Source organism: Pinus tabuliformis, chromosome 9 (assembly GCF_031772625.1).
Source record: "Pinus tabuliformis cultivar Carrire ecotype Pingquan chromosome 9, CPIR1, whole genome shotgun sequence".
In the NCBI taxonomy this organism is placed as follows: domain Eukaryota; kingdom Viridiplantae; phylum Streptophyta; class Pinopsida; order Pinales; family Pinaceae; genus Pinus; species Pinus tabuliformis.
Genome location: NC_142307.1, coordinates 548053890 through 548079698, shown reverse-complemented (window position 1 = coordinate 548079698; position 25809 = coordinate 548053890). Strand labels below are relative to the sequence as shown.

The following is a 25809-nucleotide window of genomic DNA, read 5'->3' as shown; positions in this document are numbered from 1 at the left end:
AAGCACCAAGCTAGTCCTTTCAAGCTGCGCTGCCCGCAAGCAACCAAATCAAATCTCATGTTGGCCACTCGGACAGCTGGACCTGACAATCACCCCAGGACTGACTCCCCTGAAAAATTGCGCAGAGGCCATTGACTTCACCTGTTCAACTGACTAAGGAAATTTCGCAAACAGGCCGGACAGACACCAAGTGCCCGTCCCTGTCTCCTTCAAAAAATTGCGCAGTTTTTCCAGTCAGTCATCCGGACAGTCGATCGATTGTTTATCTCAGAAATTGCGCAATGCTCATGAACAGGCCTTCCGCTGCCCATCAGACGGCTCATCTTAGAAATTGCGTAGAGATGATCAGTGGGCCGACCTCTCGAGCTCGGTGTAGTTTTCCCAGCCAGCAGCTCCTAGCAACATATTGCCTCTTCCCTCTAGGTATTGCGCAGTTTCTGCTACCAGTGACTGAGCATCCAATTGGCAATTCCCTCTGGGAATTGCACAGTTCTAGCTTCCAGTGACCCCAGCAGCCAATTGACAGTTCCCTCTGGGAATTGTATAGTTCTGGCTGTCAGTCTCCTGGGCAGTTCCCCAGAAAAACTGCACAATCCCTGCCTGCTGACCCTTCATGCAGCCCGGCCCGTTCCTCTGGAAAATTGCGCAAATCTGGCTGTCCAACCCCTGCTGACTGTTCATTTCGGAAAATGCGTAGAGCATGCCTGCCTTGCCTTCCTGTAGCCTGGACTGTCCCTCCCAAAATTTGCACAATTTTGCCTCCCAGCCGAGCCAGACCTTGCAGACAGTCACTGTTGACTCAGATTGTCTGTCTCCATCTCTCAGTGACTCTTGCGCAGTTTTCATCAGCAGTTGCTCGGAGCCATCATCTCGCATCACAACCCTGCTGCCTCTCCCGGTCACCTACATCCGAATGATCATGTGTCATGGTAGACTAGGAGGTTTTGGATTTGATGTCGTCTCGTCATGAGTGACTGCAGGTATAGGTACACCAACAAACATGTCAAGACGACGAATGGGATGAACGAAGGGAGCACATGCAGATGGACAGGTTCACCAACAGACGAACGAACGAAGCATGCGAAGCGAACGAACACGACGAACATGCACCTTCGCGAACAAGTGAGCCTGTCAAGCCTTCCAGCATGAAAGCAAAGAACAACATGCTAAAGCTTCATCAGGCAAACCAAGGACCATCAAAGACTCCGCGTGTTTTGCCCTGCGGAGGTGAAGCTATGATACACCATGAAGACATCCATCACTTAGCAGCACTGTAGCTCAACATGCACTCTAGCAGTAGCACGAATGTACCAACATTGTCATGTCAAGTCATGTCGAGTCAAGTCATGAGTCATGTTGCCCACATCTCCACTATGGGCTTGTTGTCAATCAATGTGATGTAATGTGGAAGTCCAAGAGACCCACTTATTGAACATAGAGTCATGTAAGTCAAAAGTGATGGAAGTCGAACAGTCATGAGGGTAGCTGAACAACCACAAGGGTCAGTTTCACCCTTGGCTATAAATACCCCCCTCATTTGTACATGAAAGGACTTTTCACCTCAGCTCCTCCCACATAGCCAAGAGAGTCTGTAATCTTTTCTTTGAGGAGTAAGTAGTGGCTCCAACGCCCTGCTAACGGGGTTAGTGATGTATGGTGTAACGATGTGTCTTGGAACTTTTGTTTAATTCAGAAGCCTGTTAACAGGCCAACACGTTTTCATACATGTATTGTATTTGTTGTGAGACTGAACTTTAACACTTGTAATGTATGTTGTCTTAACCTGTGTTCTACATCTGAACTGATTCATTTGTTGTAATGCATAATCTATTAATGGAAATGTGTTGTATATGTTGTTAATGCTATCCTGTCCGTGTCGATTGCTCTGCCGGACTTCAGACAGAACTTTCACGTGAACCTTGTGTAACAACCATTGCACTCATTCAGAGTGATCCGTGAGTGTTGTACGTGCTATCTTACTTTTTATGTTGTGACTGCTGCATCTCAGTGGACTGCTCCACCGGAAGCTGTGTATGTACTTTTGTGTTGTGTGTTTCCAGCTGAGTTGGGACTGATCCCTTTCAACCTGGAACTCACCTTCGCCTTCTTCCCCTCACAGTGAAAGAACCATTGACACAAGTACACTTACACTCACTAGGCACGCGAACCTCACTTCTTGAAGACAAAGCAAACCATTCTCCTGTGCTGACAAGCAAGAGTTGAAGCAAATCCTTAAGATAATGGCAACCGAGCTATCATACCGGATGGGACTTCCACATCAAACGGTGTGAGGTCTAGTTGGGACTTCATACTGGGGTGATCCCCTGAATGTTGGTGGGTCCAGCACTGTCAATAGGACCCCATTAAAAATATTAATTATTTTAATAAAATACAATCCTGGTGGAATTTCACCAATCGGTTTCTAGGTTGTTTAGAACTCATGTGCCTTAGCCTCTCCATCAATTTTGAAAGCTACAACACTTCTGATGCTACCAAAAACTAACACTCCCTCTTAGCGAGGAAAGTTCTCTAACAACAATGCCCACCTGCATGCTGTTCTATTTCTGAAGCACCTCCTTTTTGCATTGCTGCTGCCACCAACACTATGCCGCTGCTCATGAGATTGCCACTGCCACAGCTGCATCTGTACTACAACTCCCTCTCAAACATTGCATCTGTTATGCTGCTAGCATTGCCACTGCTAACATTGCATCCGTACTGCAACTTAGTTGTTGAGATAAGCAACTGAAAAAATCCAAAATTAGTTGAACTTAACTGTGTTCAGCATAATACAATGAATGTCGGAATTTGACTGCTGCTGACCCTCTGAATCTTCTGCGCTGCTATTGACCTCTGAACTGTGCCATCTGCATTGCTGCCGACCTTGCTCTGCGCTAATCAGTTTTTGGTTCCAAGCCACTGCATCTGTCCTCCAAACACTCCACTGCATCATCTGACACTAAGTCCATCTCGCCACTGTTGAATCTTGGGCTTCCGTAGCAAGGAATTGATCCAAGAGGTGGACTCCTCAAGGATCTTGCCCACATGTACTCCTCCTGACTACAACTCAATATCGCCCCATCTCCCTCCTGGAGATGTGTGGGCACTCATGGCAAACTCATCCTCGTCAATATTTGTTGAAGCGGCCTTAGGATCATGTTTCTCATCCTTGCTGTCGCATAGATTGTTCAAGCAGCGCGACAACGCTTAGACCGGAGGCTGTCACCCTGATCCCCGATCTCTCCATTTAAGCTGTCTTCTAAGGCTAAGGGGGTAGACCCTATGGGATATAAGAAGACCAACTGTGGATCAGTTGGGTTGGGAGACACAGCAAGGCAATTTAGCACCTGATTGATTTTAGAAATTAATGTACTAGTGCCTTATGGAGTTAATGATTAAATGATTATTTATTAAATGTTGCAGAAATATGAACCTTGTAAAACAATCATTTATCATCAAATATCTTAAGCAATACAAGCTATTCAATAAACTCACAATGCTTTAATAATGATCCAGCAATTAAATTTCTAAAGATTGAATGCTTTGAACAACCATACAATTTAAATGCTTACCAATTACCACTTTCATATAGCTAACTTTAAATAAATATTTAAGTGCATTTAACTATAGAGAAGTGGAACAAAAGACAAAAAAAAAATGTAATTTTAGTTTAAACTTTTCAATTTTTTTTTAATTTTTATATTTTTACATAAAACAAAACAAAACTAAGCAAAAACTAAAGTAAATAAAACTTAAAATTATTAAAACTAAACTAAAGCCCAATCAAAAGAAACTAAAAGGGACCCTTTTATGCCTTTTTTTTTTATAATATTTTTTATAAAAATTCTAAGCTAAAAATCAAAATAAAACAAAATTAGAATCCTAATCATAAAGGAACTTTTTATGCCCTTTTTATATTTTTATATTTTTTGATATTATTTTTAAAATCAAAATTTAAACAAAGTTAAATCTAAATTTAAAGAAATCTAAACCTAAAAACTAAAAAAAAATTTAATAAATCTAAAACTAAAATGAACTAACGGCTAAACCAAAAATAAAACTAAACTCTAATCTAAATTCAAAACCTAACTTAAAAGAACTCGGATCTGAATCTAAATTAAACAAAAACCTAACCTAAAAACTAACCAATGCATATGAAAAACCCCAACCCGTAAAAAAAAATCGCATTTATAATGCGTGACCCCAAATCTTATCCACGTCGTATCGTTTCAGTGTTTTTTGCATTGTGCGTGGGCGTGTGCAGGTCCGCAGAGGTTCGATGGTGGAGCGATGAGATGAGGGACGGAGAGACAAGGGATGGCAGGTGAGGAGCAATATGCAGGTAACCTGCAAGTTTGCAGAGCGTGGAGCAGGAACGGATTTGAGGGGCTACGTGGAGGAATAAGGCCGCAGTTTTAAAGTGTTGAATGGCAGCGATGAGAGGTCGAAGCTGCAGCTGCGTGACAGCGTAGGAGAGGCAACAGGACTTTACGTGAACACACTGCAGGTTTGGATGCGGGGAAAGTGATTTTCGAAGGCTGCGTGGAAGTTTAGGGAGGCAACAGTTCTGAAGGAGCCGGCCAGAGGTAGAAGCACAATGGTAGATTGATGATCTCTCCATAGTTGGACGTTGGACAGCGAGTAGCTGCGTAAAGAGCGGACGTGAGGAAAAGATAGCGTGGACCGATTTCTTAGGGACTCGCGCTAGGTGGGTTACTAAAATACAAGAATATGATTTGGAGATCAGACCCACCAAGCTAGTCAAAGGCCAAGGCTTGGCTCAAATGTTGACTGAAGGTAACGAAAAGACTCTTGGTTTGTTTTGTCTTAGCGATCTATCTTCGCCTGAGTTGCAAAGATTAGGAGAGCATGAGTGGTACAAGGACATTGTTTATTACTTGATGAATCTTACGGGTCCTAACCATTTAGTTGCTTATAAGAGAAGGGATCTTAGACTAAAAGCCACTAAGTGTTGCCTTATGAAGGATGGCCTTGGATGGAGAAATCCTGAGGGCATAGTACTTAGGTGTGTTGATGAAATTAATTCCAAGAAATTAATCTCTGAGTTTCACTCAGGATTTTGTGGTGGTCGCTATGCTGCTAGAACTACCGCCCACAAAATTTTGAGCGCTGGTTATTATTAGCCTTCAATTTTTTCTGATGTGCATTAGTTTGTTAGAACTTGTCAACCCTGTCAACTGTTCACTGGGAAACAGAAGCTTGCTGCCCTGCCCCTACAACTTGTCATTGTGGAGGCACCTTTTCAGCATTGGGGTCTCGACTTCATTGGGAAGTTCCATGAAAATTCTAGCAATGGCTACTCGTGGATTTTGACTGCTACTGATTATTTCATTAAATGGGTTGAAGCCATTCCTGCTAAGAATGCCACTGAAAAGGTTATTATGGATTTCATTGAAAATAATATCATTACTAGATTTGGTGTCCCTGCTAAGATCACTATTGACAATGCCAAAGCTTTTAGTTCCTCAGAGTTTTCGTCTTTCTATTTCAAGTATGGCATTGTCTTATCTCATTCATCAAATTACTATCCTCAGGGTAATGGTCTGGCTGAATCAAGTAACAAGAATCTCATAACCATTATCAAGAAGATAGTAGGAGATAATAAGAGATCATGGGATAGCAAAATCAAGTATGCTTTATGGGCAGATAGGATCACTAAAAAGAAAGCTACTGGTAAATCTCCCTTTGAATTAGTTTATGGCTTGGATGTAACCTTACCTGTGCACCTGAAATTGCTAGCTTATCAGCTCCTTCAGCATTTTTCTACTAATAAAGATGTTGTTCAAAATAGAATAGATCAGATTGTGGAGTTAGATGAAGCTCGTAGGACAGCTTTTGATGCTATATGTAAAAATCAATCTAACATTAAGAAAAGCTTTGATAAATCCTCTCGATCTAGATCTTTGCAGGTTGGAGATATGGTACTTCTTTGGGATCGCAAGAATGAAAAACCAGGAAAACATAAGAAGTTCGACAGTTTGTGGCTGGGACCGTACATCATCCGAGACATTGCTGGACCAAACTCATTCCACTTGAGCAGATTGGATGGCGAACCACTTGATTTACCTGCAAATGGCCAAATGCTCAAGCTATTCTTCAAAGATGATATCTGATGCCATGGGGCATCCTTTGTATTGTATTTCTAACCTTACTCCTTGTCATTTCAGCATTTTATTTTTGTCTTGGGATTAGATTTACTTTTCATGTTACTAGATAGATGATCAATGAAGATCTTATATCTTTCATGTGCCTAATGTTATATGATGATTTTTTGGATGGACGCTACTTATTTTTTGTTGTGTTGCATGGGTGCAGATTCTGGATTCTCACATTCCTACAGTGCAGCAACGTGTCCCCAGGTAGAGCCAGATGTTGACCACTACATGTCAACTACCCATAGCAGTACACCCCCTTTTTTCGCAAAAGGGATAGCACTTGATTGATATGTCCGTGCCATTCGACAGTCATCATTGACCCGATCATGTTATGTTGTAAACCCAGTCTGCATGTGTAAATTGTAAATAATCTTAGCAGATCTGAGTCATGTATGTAAACTGCCTAGGCAAACTTAATTTTCTAGTGATAATCTACGTTCCGGAAGGTTTTTTGTCTCACCGTTCCATGATCGGCAGAGTTTTCCTTCAGCCTAACCCCAGAGCCGAAATGAATTTTGTCATTAGAATCTTAGGGGAATCCTAGTGTGCTTCGAGTCTATGTAAAAGTAATTTGGAAATAATTCTAACCATTTGGTTAGGTTATTACAAATTGCTTGATCTGCTAGATTATATTTGTGTCGCAGAACTGGGTGGTCCATGAAGGTCTATGTCAAATGGGTTTCCCCCTTGAGATGTAAAATTGTAAAAGTCATGATGTAAAGTGTCTCGAGGGTTAGAAAATGTTTTATCCCCTCATAAGTCCTAGGTCCTAGGTGATTTTTCGAAAGGCTAAGTTCGAGGATCCAATAAAAATAATAAAAACTAAAAATTAAAAAATATAAGAATAATAAAAGATATAAAAAATAAAAATAAAATTAAAATTAAAAAATAAAATAAAATAATAAAATAATAATATAAGTCAAAATTTTGAAAAAATACATGCAAAATTTTAATTTTTAATATATTAAAATGCATTTAAAATTTCGACGGATGAGATTGAAAGGGATTTTGATCCTCATCGACATTCAAGATTAGTTTGACATGGATCACTCGAACTAGCCGTTGGGAAATTTTCCTCTAAATAGGGTGTTAGGAGTCATTTGAGATGATTCGATCTGTGAGTCTTGTGCTGAAGAAAGCTCTCTTGTAATCTTTTCTTGTGCAATAAAGAAAGACTTTGGGGTTGAAATCTTGCTGATGTTACTCTTCTGAAACGCTGTAAGATGTTTCATTTTTCTGCATAAATTTAATTTCAGCCATTGGTAATAGCTTGATGAAGAGTGATGTTGAACACAAGTATCTTGTTTACTCACTAGGGTTTGAATGGTAATAGAATTTCTGAAAATAATGGCAGGTATCTCCATTGGATTTGGATTTTAGTACTGTTTTTCCCTCTTTATTGATAGTTGAAGTCAGATGTGCAGGAAATCTAGATTGTGAAGATGAACGGGTGTTTGGGGAAGTTCTCGGCTGAACCAACCAACTCCCGAAAAGCATTTTCTTGAAGAGCCCAGCCAGTTTCGATCTTGGGTTTATCATTTAAATTGTCTTTTGAATGCATGAGAGGTTTTCTGAAGTGTCTCATAGTAAATCTAAAATTCTGAAAATATTTCTGTGGATTATTGACAAATCTCGCTGCTTAGAGTCGTAAATTTGTAAATATTGTAATTGTTTGACTGGGTTGTAGAGTTTTAGTTTTAATTCTTGCATATATTATTTTTGGGTGTTTTTCTTTTACTGTTACAGGTTTCAGATCTGAAGATATAATCTTGTTCTGAAGCCAGATCTAGGCCCTGGAGGGTAAGATCTGGCCTCAGCATCATTTTTGCAACAATAATCTTCAACGGGTTTTCAATTTTTCTGAAGAAGGTCGAACCTATCTGCTTGTTGGGGTTTCATTTCCAGGAAAATTTTCGAATTTGTTTTTTTAGGGAGGCTGTGTGGAGCTCCTGGATTGTTGCCAAGTTTCAGCATTGCCATCTTTCAGCGCAGCTCCCTATCTATCAGCTCATTCCCTCAGCAATCTACCCACGCTATCTTTTCCTCACGTCCGCTCTTTACGCAACTACTCGCTATCCAACGTCCAACTGTGGAGAGATCACCGATCTATGATTGTGCTTCTACCTTTGCCCGTCTCCTTCAGAATTGTTGCCTCCCCAAACTTCCACGCAGCCTTCGAAAATCACTTTCCCCATGTCCAAACCTGCAGCATATTCACGCAAAGTCCTGTTGCCTCTCCTAAGCTGTCACGAAGCTGTAGCTTCGACCTCTCATCGTGCCATTCAACGCTTTAAAACTGCGGCCTTATTCCTCCACGTAGCCCCTCAAATCTGCTCCACGCTCTACAAACCTGCAAGTTACCTGCGTATTGCTCCTCACATGCCATCCATTGTCTCTCCGTCCCTCATCTCATCGCTCCACCATTGAACCTCTGCGGACCTGCACACGCCCATGCACAACGCAGAAAACACTGAAACGATACGTGGGTAAGATTTGGGGTCACGCATTATAAAATGCAATTTTTTTTTGATGGGTTGGGGTTTTTCATATGCGTTGGTCAGTTTTTAGGTTAGGTTTTTGTTTAATTTAGATTCAGATCTAAGTTCTTTTTAGTTAGGTTTCAAATTTATATTAGAGTTTAGTTTTATTTTTGGTTTAGCTGTTAGTTCATTTTAGTTTTAGATTTTAAAAATTTTTGTTTTAGTTTTTATGTTTAGATTTCTTTAAATTTAGATTTAACTTTGTTTAAATTTTGATTTTAAAAATAATATCAAAAAATATAAAAATATAAAAAATATAAAAAGGGCATAAAAAGTTCCTTTATGGTTTTAGATTTAATTTAGGATTTTAATTTTGTTTTATTTTGATTTTTAGCTTAGAATTTTTATAAAAATATAAAAAATATAAAAAAAGGCATAAAAAGGTCCCTTTTAGTTTCTTTTGATTGGGCTTTAGTTTAGTTTTAATAATTTTAAGTTTTATTTACTTTAGTTTTTGCTTAGTTTAGTTTTGTTTTATGTAAAAATATAAAAATTAAAAAAAAATTGAAAAGCTTAAACTAAAATTACATTTTTTTTTGGGTGTCTTTTGTTCCACTTCTCTATAGTTAAATGCACTTAAATATTTATTTAAAGTTAGCTATATGAAAGTGGTAATTGGTAAGCATTTAAATTGTATGGTTGTTCAAAGCATTCAATCTTTAGAAATTTAATTGCTGGATCATTATTAAAGCATTGTGAGTTTATTGAATAGCTTGTATTGCTTGAGATATTTGATGATAAATGATTGTTTTACAAGGTTCATATTTCTGCAACATTTAATAAATAATCATTTAATCATTAACTCCATAAGGCACTGGTACATTAATTTCTAAAATCAATCAGGTGCTAAATTGCCTTGCTGTGTCTCCCAACCCAACTGGTCCACAGTTGGTCTTCCTTTATCCCATAGGGTCTACCCCCCTTAGCCTCAGGAGACGGCTTAAATGGAGAGATCGGGGATCAGGGTGACAGCGCCCGGTCTGAGCATTGTTGCGTTGCTTGAACAATCTGTGCGACAACAATCCTTATCCTTTTTCTTCAAAGGACACTGGGATGCATAGTGGCCCATCTCACCACTACTGTAACATTTCACCTTTGAAATGTCTTTCTTCCGCTTCTGTTTCTACTATCCCTTTGATGCTAGAGCTGCATTCTCCTCCTCCTCCTTTGTGCCACTCCCACTGCTGCCACTGAGGTTGACCTTCACTAGGTCCCTCCTTAACTCCTTTTGTTGAATAGCCGCCCACATCTCCTCCCATGAAGGTAGTTTTTCTCTGCCCCAAATGCTTCGGACGAAAACTTGCCATTCATCCGAGACTCCATTCAGGGCTATCCTCACCATCGCGGTTGGCTGAGGAGTGGACCCCACTGCAGCAAGCTGGTCTCTAGTGTCCTGAAGACGTTGAAGATAGAGGTTCACCCCTTCTCGTTTCTGCATCGAAGTCCGCTGCAACTTCTGCTTCAAATACATCTTCCACTATTCAGAAGAGCCTTCATATAGAGAAGACATGACTTCCCACATCTCTCGGGCTGTATCCTTGCCGTGCAAGTTTGAGACCACATGATCTCTAACTCCATCGAGAATGAGCCTCTTTGCTTTCCCCTGCTCGACTTTGTAATTCTTTTGATCGTTGTCAGCAGGAACAATTGCAACACTATTGACATAGGCCTCGAGATCATATTCCTCTAGAAGAACTAAGATTCTGGTCTTCCGTATGACATAGTTGGAAGCACCTTCCAACCTGTCCTGATCTTTGAACCCATGCAATGCCATCTCACCCAATTGTCGAACTAACTCCTCTAGTCACTGCTAAGAACTACTCAGCTACTCAACAAGTGAGAAATTCGAACTTTCTGGTGGAAAGTTCTCTGAGGAGAAAATTCCCTTTCTACGTGTCTTCGTTCTTTTCCAGCGGATTTCTGCTGCGACAGAAACTGCACCCTTCAAGCACTGTGCTGAGGCTTGGCGTCACTCCCTCTACCTCTGCAAACTCATGAACTGAAAATTGTACCTCTCTATCATCTCACTCAAAGAGAGATTTCCTCGGATTTGCTTTCCAACAAGGACTACGCAATCCCTTCAAGGGGATTCGAATTGCTTCCAAGTGCAGCTTTCGGCCTCACTACTCAACACAAAATCTGCTCTTCCTATTTCAAAATCAATGCTCTGATACCATGTGAAAATTCCTATACTCAAAGGAACCCCTATTGCAGCAAATCTGAATCTACTTCACCTACTTGATTTTTAAATTACATTCGTCAAGTTATTCTTCTAAATACTGAAGCAAATTACTTCTGCAACCTACACTACTTAAATATTTGATCTCATGAAACAGAGAACAGAGCAAAGAATAAGATACAGAGGACACACTTATTTTTGGACACAATAGTCCCCAGAAAAACCCTATGTGGGAAAACTGGTGTAGCAACTCTGAGAGTTTATTATTATGCAGGAGAAATATTTGCATACAAATCTAGGATGCTTAACTAGCAATCCTTTACAGAGAAAGTACTGGACAAAAGACTGGTGAAATGATCTCACCTTGTCACTGGAGAAATAGTGACTGATCCTCAACTCTGGGAGGCTCTGCGTCACCCTCTAATGACCTCTGCTTCAAACTGCGTCACCTTGGGCAACTTTTGCATCACCCCTGCTGGGTATTATGCTGCCTCTTTGCTCTGGATTTGCTAGCTAAGAATTCGACTTTCTTGCTTGTAGTCTTACACCCTGGGTCCCGGCAATTGCAAATTGAATTCCCTGTGTAGAATTTCGAATTCCCCTCACTGATTGCATTGGCTCTGCATCAGCACTGCTTAGGCCAGTGCCAGCCCTCCTCTGCACGTTTTTCTATCCTCTCTTTGCCTTGTATTCTCTGGAAAGTCCTCCTGGATTCTCACTGCCCCTCTGCTGCAGAATGATCACCTAGTTTGAATTTCTCAGCTTCCTAGCCCCAAAAATTGAACTCCAAATCAATTTGTTCTCTCTGTGTGTGTTTCCAAATGAACCCCAAGCCTCCATCTTATACTTTTCCTGTTGAGTCTTCAACGACCGAGATTAAGTCTCTAATCAACGACTAGGATTAAAACATGACTTAATCCGCCTTCTAGATCATTTTCATCCATATTTTGATTAATACCCATTAATATTTTAATTTCCCTAAGTTTAGACTTAGAGATCCCATTAAAAATATTAATTATTTTAATAAAATACAATTCGGGTGGAATTTCACCAAACAGTTTTTGGGTTCTTTAGAACTTATGTGCCTTAGCCTCTCCACCAATTTTCAAGGCTAGAGCACTTCTGATGCTACCAAAAACTAACAAGAGATCCCCATGAAATAAGCTGTTATAGATTCAAACTTAGACATATTGATGTCATAGTGTTGGCTCTTCAAAGAAATGACTTTGTTGAGATTGTTGACCTCATACATCCCAATCTATTTGTCACACATCTCCTTTGACTTCTTGAACTTGGACACGTAGGTTATGAGATGGTCTCTAAGAGAGTCAATGATGATCTTCTTGGCCTTGATCTCACCCTTCTTGTACTTGGATTTGACACAAGATGAACACAAGATAAAGGCTCCAAGCCAGGGAAAAATCCCTCCAAGGGGATGTTGAGAAATCTAAAGGGAAATGATTAGGGTGATTTCTCTTTTTTTTGTAGGTTTTAACCCTGTACATAAATTATTTGCAGACAAATTCTAAAAACAAAAAATAAACAATGACAAGAATATAAAACAAATACATAGAGATTTCCCCTGGATCCCAAAACCGGGACTACCCGATTGATTTTTCATTATGTTCCTTTCAATGTTACAATACATATATATACATGTTGAAGCATTCATAAACCCCAATCCATTAACGCTGGATTATAACATAACCGTAGTTCCCTTGACCGGATCTACAAAATACCATGGGCAAAAAAACCATCATGCCCAAAAAATAGGTTAGACTTAGGAAATATTAAAAATTAGGTTAATAATTTAATTAAATCATCTCTAGGTGCAATTCCCAGAAATGATTTCTGGGTTTTGGAGATCTCATGTATTCTAGCCTCTTCGCCAAGTTTTGTGACTAGAACACATCCGATGCTACAGAAACTAACACTCCCTCTTAGCAAGGACTGTGTTCTCTCTAGTGCTGCACATCCTGCCACAACACCCTGTCTCTGTATCATCTCATATCATGTTGCTGATGTCTGGTTGCTGCTGCTCACCAACTACTATGCAAATCTGATGCTATGTCTGTGCTGCTGCTGACACTGTTTTACTGCTGCCAATTCTGCATCTGCATTGCAACTCCCTCTCATCTATTGCTACTACAACTGCAACTACTGCAACTGAGAAGCATCCAATATACTCAATCAACTGTGTTCAGTATGATGCATTTGTCTCCAGAATCTCTGATTGCTATTAGCATTTGCATTGTTATTGAAGAATCTGCACTACTACCAACTCTGCACTGAGCCACTTGCTCTGTTGTCAACACTGCATTGCGCTTTTTAATATCTGACTGCTACTCGTCTGTAACTGTCACTTTGGTACTGACTGCATGAATTGCCACTGATCCATCCTGCTACTGAATACTGTGGGTTCCCATAGCTAGGTAATGATCCATGAGGTGGAATCCTTAAGGACCTTTCCTAATCTCTGTAGCTCTTTGGGGCTACAACTCCAAGTCAGCCAACCTCTTTCCTGGAGGTATGGCTGCCATCATCCCGAAGTCTTCCTCCAGCTTGGAGGACAAATTGTCGATCTCGGTTGATGCTGCTTGCTGGTCTTGCTTCTCTTGCTTGTCCTCCTTCCTAAGAGGACACAAAGTACTATAGTGGCCAAACTCGCCACACCTGAAGCACTTGACCTTTGACAGGTCTTTCTTTTTCTTCTTTTGTTCCCCGTGCCCCTGACTAGGACCCTTTGATGCAAGGGCCACATTCTCCTCTTCCTTCTCACTCTTCACGACCTTGCTGCTACTACCGCTGATGGTGTTCTTTACTAGATCCCACCTCAACTCCTGCTGCTGCAGATCGGCTCACATCCTGTCCCAACCAGGCAAAGTATCTTTGCTCAATATGCTTTGGACAAATACTTGCCAGTCCTCTAAGCAACTATTAAGTGCCAATCGTACAAGCTTTGTGGGTTGGGGCGCTTACCCAACGATTGACCACTGATCTCGAACCTCCTGAATCCGAGTGAGGAAGGGATCAATGCCTTCACCTTTCCGCATCTTGATGGTTCTTAGCTTCTCTTGGAGAAACATCTTCCACTGCTCAGAAGAACTTTGGTATAGTGTGGAGAGAGCTACCCACATTTCCTTGGCAGTATTCTTGCCAGAAATATGCAAAACTATATGATCTTAGACTCCATTCAAAATCATCTGCTTCGCCTTCTCCATTTCCTTTTTGTACTCCTTCAGCTGATCTGAATCCTGGGGAACTGCAACCACATTGTCCACGTAGGTTTTCAAGCCATATTCATCTAGAAGGAAAGACATCCTAGCCTTCTAGATGACATAGTTGGAGGCACCCTCCAACCTATCTTGATCTCTAAGCCCTGCCGTGGCCATATCGAAAATTGTCGAAAACTCTCTTTTCCTCTGCTTGGCTGCTGGTTTTGCTATACGCACTCCCTTATGGAGTGAGAGAATATGCACTCAGTGATTGTCAATCTGTTGCTGGAAATTCAGATTTCTTGGCTAGAAATCCTCTGAGAGAAATTTTCCCTCTATTGTGTGTGCTTTTATCTTCCACCCGACGCAGATTCTGCGTCTGCAAACTACTGCAAAACCCTCTGCGTCCAACCAAGGAACATGCGCAATGAAAATTTGAGTTGTTGCTACTCCCTCTGCCTATTGGAATCACTCAATCTGGAAAATCGAATTTTTCTGCCACTCTACATTGAAAATTTAAACTTTCCAAAGCAACTTGGCTTGCCTGGCTAGGCACTGCGCAACCTCTGAGAATTTCGGCCTGCTGCTCCCTCTGAATAGTGAAGTTCCCTTCTTCGCTTCTTCGCTTCCCGGCTGATAGCTCATGCTCTAATACCATGTGAAAATTTCATCTATCACAACAGTTGGAAATTATTTTTCTAATTGTTAATTTATTTAACAATTTATCTGCTGTCTGCTACGAAAAATATCAAATAATTCACTGTGATTTTCACAAATAAACTACAGAAGAAAATAGCGCTGGAAACTGAGAAAATACTAGCACACACACATAAAATTTACATAGTTATTTTTGGACAAATGTCCTCGGAAAAACCCAACTTGGAAAAAACCGGTGTAGCAGCAAAAGGTTTTATTATTATGCAACAATGAGAAATTTCGAGTACAATAACCTGGATGCCAAAATTTGGCTATCTTGCAGAGAAAATATTGGAAAAAATAATTAGAGGGAAATTACCCTCACTCTAGGCAATTTCGACACTGGACTGCCTTTGCAAAGTAAGTCGTCCAACTGGGCCTGCGTAGACTCTTCGTCAACTTGATGCTGCTTGTTGCAACCGCTGCTCGAACTCACTACTAGTCTAGTTGTCCTGCCTGCTGCTAACTAGGAAAACGTCTCTCTGACACTTTGGAACCTTTGCCTGGCCTCTGGAACTGAAAACATCTTCCTTCCTAGAAATTTGAACTACCTTCTTGAGGCTTTGCGTTGCCTCTGCGCAGCCTCCTGGAGAAATCTCGGCCTCTCTGCAAATGCATTCGCTAGATTTGGAAAACTTCCTCCAACCTCAATGTCTCTGCTTTGATCTCTGGCTCCTCGACAACTGCTGCTGCTCTCTGGAAATCGATCTGGCAAGGAAATCGCACTGTTGAAGTGTCTTCTCCATCACCACATCGATCCCTTATATCTTCCTGTTGGGACTCCAACGACCAAGATTAAATCTTAATCAATGGCTCAAGTCATTTCTGGATTGATCCGTGTGAGTTTCTAGAGAATTCTCACCCTGACTTAATTAATTATGATTAATTAACCAATATTCCTAAGTTTAGACTTACGGAATTTTAAAAAATAAGTTAATAATCTAATTAAGTCATCTCTAGGTGGAATTTCCAAAAACGATTTTTGGGTTTGGAGATCTCATGTATTTTAGCCTCTCCACCAAGCTTCGTGACTAGAACACATTCGATGCTATAGAAACTAACATTTAGCTATCTTGTTCCACTGACCTTAGCTTTGATACCATGTTAAGAATTCCAATAGGGTTTTTATTAATTTGATTTCTCTATAGCTTGACAATTTCTTGTGATTAGTTATTACATCTTCTTCTTTGTTATTATATTTTCATCAACAAGATAATTGCCAAAACTTCAAAGAAAATAGTAGAACACAAGATGTAGGCAGTCAGCCAGGGAAAAACCCCTATGAAGAGCAAAACCTAGTCAAACTCTTTCATTAGTAGATTCAAATCAAATTGAGACAACCTTGACCACTTGACTAAGACAGTGACCTCCTTCAATCCTCCAAGTCAGCCTAAGAAAAATTGTCAATTCAAATTACTTCTTCAAAATGAGTCAACAAGATCTCTTGGCCCTTAATGCAACTTTTCATCTTCGGTCTTGCAATCTTCTTTTGATCATCTTCGCATGAGTGGCAGGGTAATGGCAAACTTCGGCTTGTTACTAGATAGACGTTCTTGCTGACCTTGTCCTCCCTTTTCTTTATCATCGAACCTTCTTCTTTTGACTTCTTTTTTGCACCCTTTTTAAATTGCAGAGATAGTTATGATTATTATCTTCCAATGGCTCGAATACATGGCTATATATAGGCTTCTATTGGATGGTCGAGTCCCTTCATGAGGCCAACTTTATATCTTCTTGAGGCCGACTTGGAGGATGAAGTATGCATGACATTTTTGACCTTAATTAAAAATAATTTCATTCCTTGACGAGGCCCAAGAAGGGTCTTTGACTTTGAATTTTGACAAACCTAAAAGCCTACAATGGAGGCTTAACCTAGAAGCATGAAACCCATGCTCATAATTTTTTTTTCTTTTTTTTTTATAATAATTTTCTTTTTCTTTGACAAATACATCATGACTTAAATACAATATGAAGACCGACACTAGTTACATTTTTCAACAAGTAGTAGGGTGCTTCTCCAACTAACTCCACTAGGTGAGAAAGAAAGTATCTCAAGTGTAGCAACCTCCCAACAAGCATGACATCATGCTACATTTGGGACGTCCAAGATGAGCATGCAAGACAAGGTGGCACATGTGGCTCCTCAATGTTGGGCACTCTTCAATACAATAGTATGGTCAATGCCACAACAACTTGTAACTATTGTCGCAACTTGTGATCATGTGGCAATTATGATGATCTGGCATACATAGCATTATCTGATGTGATGTCACGAATCCCAATGCAATGATACATATCCCAACGAAATACATGGATCCAAAGAAAAATCACACAGATCCAAATGTAAATAGATATGACCAAATATAGATACACGATCATAGGGCAGCATCACAAATCTTAATGTAGTGTCAAGGGTATTGAAGCATGGTACATGGATTCTAGTGCTAGATGCTCACTTGTACTTGTGGGTCCAAAACTTGGTAATTTTTCTTAATGTAACATAATAAAGGTTAATTTTAGAATTTGACTAAGTTATACCATGGGGGAATAACATTAACACTTATACATGTTTTAAGTGTATTTCCCAAGTCCCTAAGTAAATTGTAGGTGATGTGATGAATATTCATAAATAGGGAAGGGGAAGACTTCATGTCATGGCCCTCAAGGTCATGTGATATGATATGATATATAGGTATTATAGATTTGATCAACTAGATTTCAAGAGTGAATGGGCTTACAACCATATATAGAATTTTCTTAAGATGGAGCTTTAGCGTTGAGTTTCCTTTTCTTGACACTGTTTCTTACTACCCCTTTTGCCTTTTGCTTTAAGTCTTCATTTCATTGGACAAGTCCCTTTTTGATTAGAGATTCATAGACATGCTTGGGACTAGCAGCATTGGCCTCATAGTGAGGTGGCATATCTTAAGCTTTAATATTTTTGGCTTTTAACTTTATTGGCTCTCCACCTTTGGCCATTTTGGCTTTATTGACTTGGAATTTTTCATTTAAACCTTTTTGGTGATCTTTGGAAAGCCAAACATGGATGAGAAAAGATTTTTGTGGATGGAATGAGTGAAATAGGGGAATGGAAAGTGTTAAGTATGGTTAAGATATGGAAGATGCTACCTCAACCAGTTTCCTAGTAGTACACGCTGACCTGAGAGATAACAACACTCCTAAAGGGAAATTATGTCCCCCATGATACTATGAGGCAAATAATAAAAATATAATGCTATGAAGTGGATCTCGTTTTGGTGTTTACCACTTTCATGGCTGAATCAAAATTTATAACACCACAATCAAGTATGAAACCAATGTATGAATTATCAAATAAGACTGTAATGAACGCCACAATGAACCATCCATAATTGCATTTTTCATCTGAGTGAGGGAGAAGTTTTGATATACCATAGCTGAGCTAGCACAAATTAAATATCTAAAGAAGAAACTGAAAGAATTGTTTGAGCCTGGAGAATATGAGCAAGAGAGTTGATGAAATCAATAACACAACACCCTTGTGAGGGTGCCTCTAAATCAGCTAGCCCTCAGGGATAACAGGTGGTAATATACTTTGCTGCTGTAAAATGGTCTCAAGCAGTGTTGCGGGGGAGCCCCCCCCCGATCCCGCTCCCAATCCGCGCTCCAGGCGGGAGCGACTCGGGAGCGCGCTCCCGGTAAAAAAATTTGCGCTCCCTGCCAATTTCGGGAGTGGATTTGGGAGCGTCGCTCCCGTCACTCCGGGAGCGGTCAGGGAGCGTTCGCTTCCTGACCGCTCCCTGGTTATAAAATCCGCTCACGGAGCAACGTGCACGGAGGGCAGGAGCGAATCGACGGAAAAAAAAAAATTCGGCGTTAAAAAAATCGGATTTTTTTTTATAAATTGGGGGAGGGAGGGGCATAAGGGCTTCATTGTGACTGTGAGAGTTGAGTGAGAGGCTCATTTGAGAGAGGGAGATTGAGAGTGTGAGAGTGAGAGTGTGAGAGTGAGGACTAAGGAGCAAGGAGAGAGTGAGACTGAGAGAGAGCAAGGTGCCAAGGAGAGAGCAAGGAGCAAGGAGAGAGCAAGGAAAGAGCAAGGAGCAAGGAGCAAGGGGAGATTGGACGCATTTGAGGTAGGTTCGCCGCTCTACAATGTTGAATAGAATGTTTAGCATTTTTTTTAATGTTTATTAAATTATTCCTAATTTCTAAATAAATAAATAATTTTTTTTCTATTTCGGTTTCCCATTCCCATCGGGCCATTCCCATTCCATTTTATTAAATTTTGCAGATTCAAAACTACAAATTTCAAACATCATGGTTATATTTCTTGGCATTTTCTTCTTCTTGGTTCCTTTTCTGGTTATTATGGTGTTGGAGAGTAGGAAAAGGAGGGTTCAAAATGAAGAAGGGGGACAAAGTGGATTTGATCAAAACCCTAGTGAGGAGGAGCTCGAGGAGAGTGAACATGATTCAGCTCAGAAAACTAAATAAGACCAAACCCCATTGTGGAAATATGTTAACAGGCTTGAAGCAGGGAAAGAAGGTGGAACCACTAAATTTCATTGCCCCCATTGCAACAATAATTACATAGGTTCATACACCCGTACCAGAAAACACCTCTGTGGGAAAATGCCATGGGATGGAGATAAACAGATAGGGATCAAAACTATTGCAGGTGTGTTAGCAGCAGATAGAGCCAAATACATAAGGGAAGAGGAGGAAGCCCAATACAAATCTAAAAAATCAAGGGGTTTCTTTGAACCAAGCTCACAATCACAAGCACAAAGAACTCCTTCAGCATCCTCCCAAGGCAGTGGATATGGAGGCACAGGGTCACCAGGTTTAAGGCATACAAGCATATCAGATTTCTTTGATGAAGGGTGTAGGAATGATGTGGATTTGAAAGTTTACAGGTTTCTCTATGCATGTGGGATACCATTCAATGTTCTTTGCTCACCTTATTGGCACGAAATGGTTTCTGCCATAAATGATGCCCCTAAAGGATACAAGAGCCTTGGGTATGACAAGGCAAGAACTGTTGGACTTGATCATGAAAAAGAAAAAATATCACATTCTTTGAATAGAATGACAAGTTCCTGGACTGACCATGGGGTGTCCATTGTATCTGATGGATGGACAAATGTAAAAGGCAAGCCATTGATAAGTGTTCTTGCTGTGTCTGTTAGTGGTGCCATCTTTCTTTCAGCATATGATTACTTAGACAAGTTCAAGACCAGCATCAACAATGCAGAAGCATTACTTGAAACAATTGACCGTATTGGGCCATACAATGTCATCCAAGTCATCATTGATAATGCTCCTAATTGTAAGGCAGCGGGAGCAATTATTGAGGATAAATACCCCAACATATTTTAGTCTGGGTGTTTGGTTCACACATTGAACCTTTTGATGCATGATGTTGTTAAGAACAAAAATGAACAATACAAATGGATTGGTGATTTGTACAAGAAAGGCAAACAAATGATAAAATTGATTACAAATCATAGCAATACCCATGGCCTTTTCCGCAGTCACTCAAGATTGGAGTTGTTGAAGATTGTGAGGACTAGATTTGATAGCTATTACCTCACCTTCAGGCGCCTTTTGAAGGTAAGAGAGTCATTGGCTGGCGTGGTATCAAGTCCACACTGGCAGGTATTAAAGGAAAGGGCTACAAATGCAGCTGACAGGCAAGGTTTTGAACTGGTGGAGGAGGCCGCTCTTGATGGTATGTTTTGGGCACATGTGATGCAAGTATTGGATTTCACCAAGCCCATTTATCACATGATTCGGTTTGCAGATATCGATAAACCAGTGATTGGCGAGGTGTATGAGCAGATGGATACCATGTTGGGGCAAATAAAAGATATTGTTCATAACAATGATCCCAACTTGTACAAACTGATTCACGATTTTGTGTGTGTACGGTGGAATAAACTTAATCTTCCACTACATTGCTTGGCGTATATCCTTACACCAAAATACTACTCTACATCTTGGTTGGGCCAACCTGCACCAGGGGGTGGGGTTAGGACCAAACCCCATATAGATGAAGAGGTATCTAAAGGATATTTGGAAGCATTAGAAAAGTTGATACTTGACAGGGAGGAATGTGCTAGTGTGCGCCTTGAAATAGGCAGATACTTTAGTAACACTAGTTTGTTTGGTACCTTCCATGCAATGGAAGACAGAGACAGATTTGATGCTCTCACATGGTGGGAAACATATGGCGGCCATGGACTTTTGCCAAAATTGCAAAAAATGTTCTATCACGAGTTGTAAATACTTCTTCTGCAGAGAGGTGTTGGAGCACCTACAGCTTCATACATAATGTGAAAAGAAACAGACTCAATGAAAACCAGGCAGAAAGCTTGGTTTATGTGCACTACAACTTGAGGTTGTTGAGTCATTACTGTGATCGGGCTTATGAGGATCCAACATATAAAATTTGGGACAACCACCCAGAGGATGACAATTTGGAGGATGGCACTATACATCTTGAAGAACTGGAAGAGGAACTTATAAGGGAGGAAGATGAAGCAGCAGCCATGCCACCTCCACCATCCAGTAGCAGTGCTCGAGTTCCGAGTCTTGTTCCTTTGTTGTCGCCACCTCCATCTACACCCTCATGTGGAGGGCATGTGCCTTCTAGTTCTGGTCGTCGGTCTGTGTGGGAGACTCCTAGAAGACCACCACGACCTGCTCATACATTAGACTCTCGTGGCAAGGGCCACATGCAGTGGTAGATAATAGATTTACAGTTTACTTGTCTTTTCTAGTTTCTATTAGTTTTCATAACTGTTGAGTCTTGAGTCTTGACTCTTTCATATCATAATGATATTTTTTGTAAACAATATATGACTGTGAGTCGTGACAATGAAAGTTTGAAGTTTGAAGTTGGCAATTATAACTCATTGGTAATGATTCTGAATTATGAATATGATGCTTCGTGAAAGTTGTTTCATTTCATTTCATAATTCATTTTATAACATTTCATTTCATGTTAAGTTGTTAACAGTTAGATATTATTTCTTGTAATGGTTAAACTTAGCTTACAAGTACAACTTTGGTGATCAATGATGATAAATGTTATATATTGAATTTTCAATTTTGAAAGCTTGAAGTTGAAACTTTAAGATTGATGAATCATGATTCACGAGACTCAATTGTGGACGTGGTTGATGAAGATTATAACTTCTAGATGATTGATGTTATATGGTTCAATGATCAATCTATGTATTTTTATGTTTTTTATATCTAATTCATCATTCTACATGTTTTTGTTGACATATATGTATCAAAATATAAAAAATATATATATTATATAAAAATCGCTCTGGGATTCACTCCCAAACTGGGAGCTTTTGAAAATGTCGCTCCCACTCCCGTTTTTGCTCCCGCTCCCAAGTAACACTGGTCTCAAGTCTATCCATAAGAGTCTGTTCTGTTTTAATTGTCTCAAGGATTGTAATGAGAATGAAAAATGCTGTTTTCCTTCAAGGACACTGAATCAAAATTACTTTAGTTTTCTGAACTTTCTCATGACTTCTGCTAATTAATATCGTTGAGGTCTGTGAGGAGTTGTGTTAGGACACAACACATGCACAATCAGAGTTACAGATGGACTAGTTATAGATAGACCTAGTGTAGTGTGCCTCCTTGACATAGAACTACCACCCAAATTCAAGTAAGTAGCCATAATTCTATTGGCAGGAGAGTAGGGTTTCCTTGTTCCTATGGCCTCGCCTCCCCCTCCCCAGAATCATACAGTTGGGTCTCATCAAACTTGGCACTCCCCAAACGACATCACATGCCATTGCATCAACCCTTTCATAGTGATCGACAACTTTGATAGTAAGCTAATACGTCAGTTTCCCTGCTTGCCCTCAACCCTGCGGACTAGCAAACTCTGAGTTTCTGGCTTTCCCCCTTTTGCTCAAAGTGAGGATCTTCAATCTCTAGCTTTCCTATTGTATCATTGTAGATTTTTTGGTTAGTTTGTTAGAGAATAGCTTAGCTAGACACTGAGTTATGCTTTCTTTCTTTCACCTTATTTTGCTTTCAGCATTGATAAAGGAGTTGCTTTCACACTCCCACATTTGATTCAATATGGGTCAACCTTTTGGTCCTATTGACCTGCTTTTGTGGTCATCTAGACATTAGGAAAAATATTCTATTTTATTTTAGGTTCTGTTGAAGCCTTGATTCATCATTCCTTTTGGCATGTGACAAGTTGAATGCCATATGTATTTTATAATCTATCTCTGATTTCTGTAGAGTCATTCACTTGATAAAAGGAAAGTGCAAACAAACTATTGATTAACCAAGGACATGTCAACCGTCATATATGCTCCTTCGCAAACCGGAGGGTTAAGGGCCAACTTATTTCATTAGGTTGGTGTTCAGAGTTTGATTCTAGAGACTGTCCCCAAGTCGGAGGTTGGCTTGCTCAGAGTTTAGATTCAAGGTAGTTCAGTGATCTAGTCTGGATTTGGAGTTGGCTTTCATAGAGAGTTTAAACGTTTTCATCAGCTTTGGAGAGGATTGCTATTTTTAGCAATTCTCCTACATTCTAGGAGAGAGGGTTTGGAGGTCTGCATGGTAGTATTGATTATATATTTGGAGTCCTCATGAGCTCAGTATTCCATCGAGCTTTTTCTAGATTACCTGCATAATTCTTTCTACAAACTCTAGTTTGGAGACTTGCATGCCAGAGATGATGATATATTTGAGATCCTTGTGAGAACATGATTCTGAGGAGGCACTTTCGGGTGCATGTGAATTGTGATTCCATATTTTGACTTGTTGAAAATTAAGTCCAACAAGTATAATTTGATGGACATGCAGAAACTTTCTATTTTTATCAATAGCCATGCATATGTGACATGTGGCTGCTTATGTTGATGATATGTGGCAAGTTCTGGGACTGATAGATGACATGTGTGCAAGGTGACACACAGCATTTCCTAAGGCTGACACGTGGTAGCATCACAGCACATGCATGTGGATTAGTGCACATGGATAAGACTAGGAGTGTCTTGGAGTTTACTAGAGTGCTGCATTAATTGACTGAAGCCCACTGGGACACATGAATGGATTTAGGGGTGAGTTGGCATTTTCTTGGAGTCAAGTAGATGCATGCTTCAGTTAATTAGGACACCTTGTTCATTTGACTAGATAAAAGGACACTTTACATCTGTTTGTCATCAGTTAAACTGGAAGTATATTCACTTAACTGAGCACATGTCTTCTCTCTCTCTCTCTCTCCACTTCATCATTACTTAGACAAAGGGTATCTTCACTTGGACTTGCATATGGCCACTACATCTGATGTTCGATTCAACCACGTCTGAAGAAGGCTAGTGTTCATGGCTACATCCACAACATTTCATCATTGAGTCTAGTGAACTCATGGGGGAGAAACTCCACATAGACTAGCACATGGATTCTTCCACTCTAGTCTCTCTATAACCTCATCTGAACTTGAACTAAGAGGAATCTCCTCAATCTAACTCAAGGATTGACTTCATCTTGTGACAACTCAACAATCCTCTAGTTAAACTCAGTACTTGGACACTTCACTCTGCTCTTTCTCCAGGTCAATAGGGTTCATCTTCACTTGGACTAAGGTGCACCTTCACTTGCTTGGATTTGGATTCTGAGTCCACTTTGACTCAACTAACCAATGCGCATGAGAATCATTTGCATGGCTGATTCAACCTCACTCTCTCACTAATATGCATGGGAGGAAAGGATCATTATGAGTTTGCTCTTGGATAGGATTGGATTTTCTTCAGCAGCAGCAGCAGCACTCTCTTCATCTGTTCTCTTCTCTTCATTTCTTGCTCCTATACTTTGTGCAGGGATCATCATTGGACCAATTCTGTAATCTGGCTCTATGGTGCAATCAACTTTTTGGAAAATGCAAAATAAAACTTGACTGTGCTTCTTTCTGGCTCTTGAAGATTGTTGATACTTTGTGGCTTCTTTGTGCTTTGTATTAGATGTCTTTTAACCTTGTATGTTGACAAGATATATCATTTATAAGTGCTTTCTTTTCCTTTTCTTCTTATCATTTTTATACCAAGTAAAGAAAATTTTCCACTGCAAAAACTTAATCACATTCCGAAGGACATACCTTGTGCTGCGATATGAGTTTTATGTGTATATTTCAATAGTAATTGCAGCACATGAACAGCGAGGGACACCTCCCTGAAGTTGGAAAACACCAACCCAAATGCAGTGGAGATTTGTTAGTGACACATTGGGTAGATTTTCCTAAATGTTACACTGATTTCCAGTGCAGAATTTCGTAGTTATTTCAACTTTTTACAGTGTGAATATTTGTGATAACAGGACCTCTGGCCTAGATAACTTGAGAGGAAAAAGCTTAACCTGGCAGGGTATTGGTTTGTATGATATATCTTCGTTAGTTTCATCTATTTTTCATTGTGTAGATCTGTATGATTTCTATTATTGAACTTACTGAGTTAGCCTATCTACCAAGTATGGGATTTTCTGATTATTGATTCTCTACATTAAGTAACGCATTGACTGTACCATGACAGATTGAGAAAATGCCTATAGAAGACATAAAAAGGGATTTGAGAGTTGCTGGAATTCCATCAGATGCCGTTGAAGGAATTCTGCATGCTTTGTCATTAAGATCACTATCTGAATTAGAAGGTTTGTAAACAAATATCCAATGCAAACTTGCAGACACAGTTTCGCTTCTGCACATTTATTGCATTTATTGATATTGAAGTGAAAGCTTCGTCATATATAGCATTTGATCCCTACCCTCGGATGTTTAGACTAAACATGGAAACAAAGGTGCAGTGGTTATAAAATTTTATAAAATGAGGTAAGAATAAATGACTGGAAAACTTACAAAATGCGTGTACTTAGATTATGGATGCCAATTTTAATAATATTTATAAGCCTTTAATTTATTCTCAAGGCATGAAATTTGCATATTATCTTCAAGGTTCTAAGATTTATTTGAAAATTCTCAGAGA

The 25809-nt window shown here is 39.9% G+C and overlaps 1 protein-coding gene across 1 annotated transcript in view; it reads left to right on the top strand.

Annotated features, from left to right (window-relative positions):
* The window catches only part of LOC149149680 (histidine--tRNA ligase, chloroplastic/mitochondrial-like), a 340861-nt gene that overhangs the window by 275683 nt on the left and 39369 nt on the right, over window positions 1–25809 (top strand). Inside the window, exon 8 of the mRNA XM_089440941.1 lies at window positions 25360–25477. Coding sequence (XP_089297067.1) covers window positions 25360–25477 — 118 coding nt within the window. The remainder of the gene's footprint in view (window positions 1–25359; window positions 25478–25809) is intronic.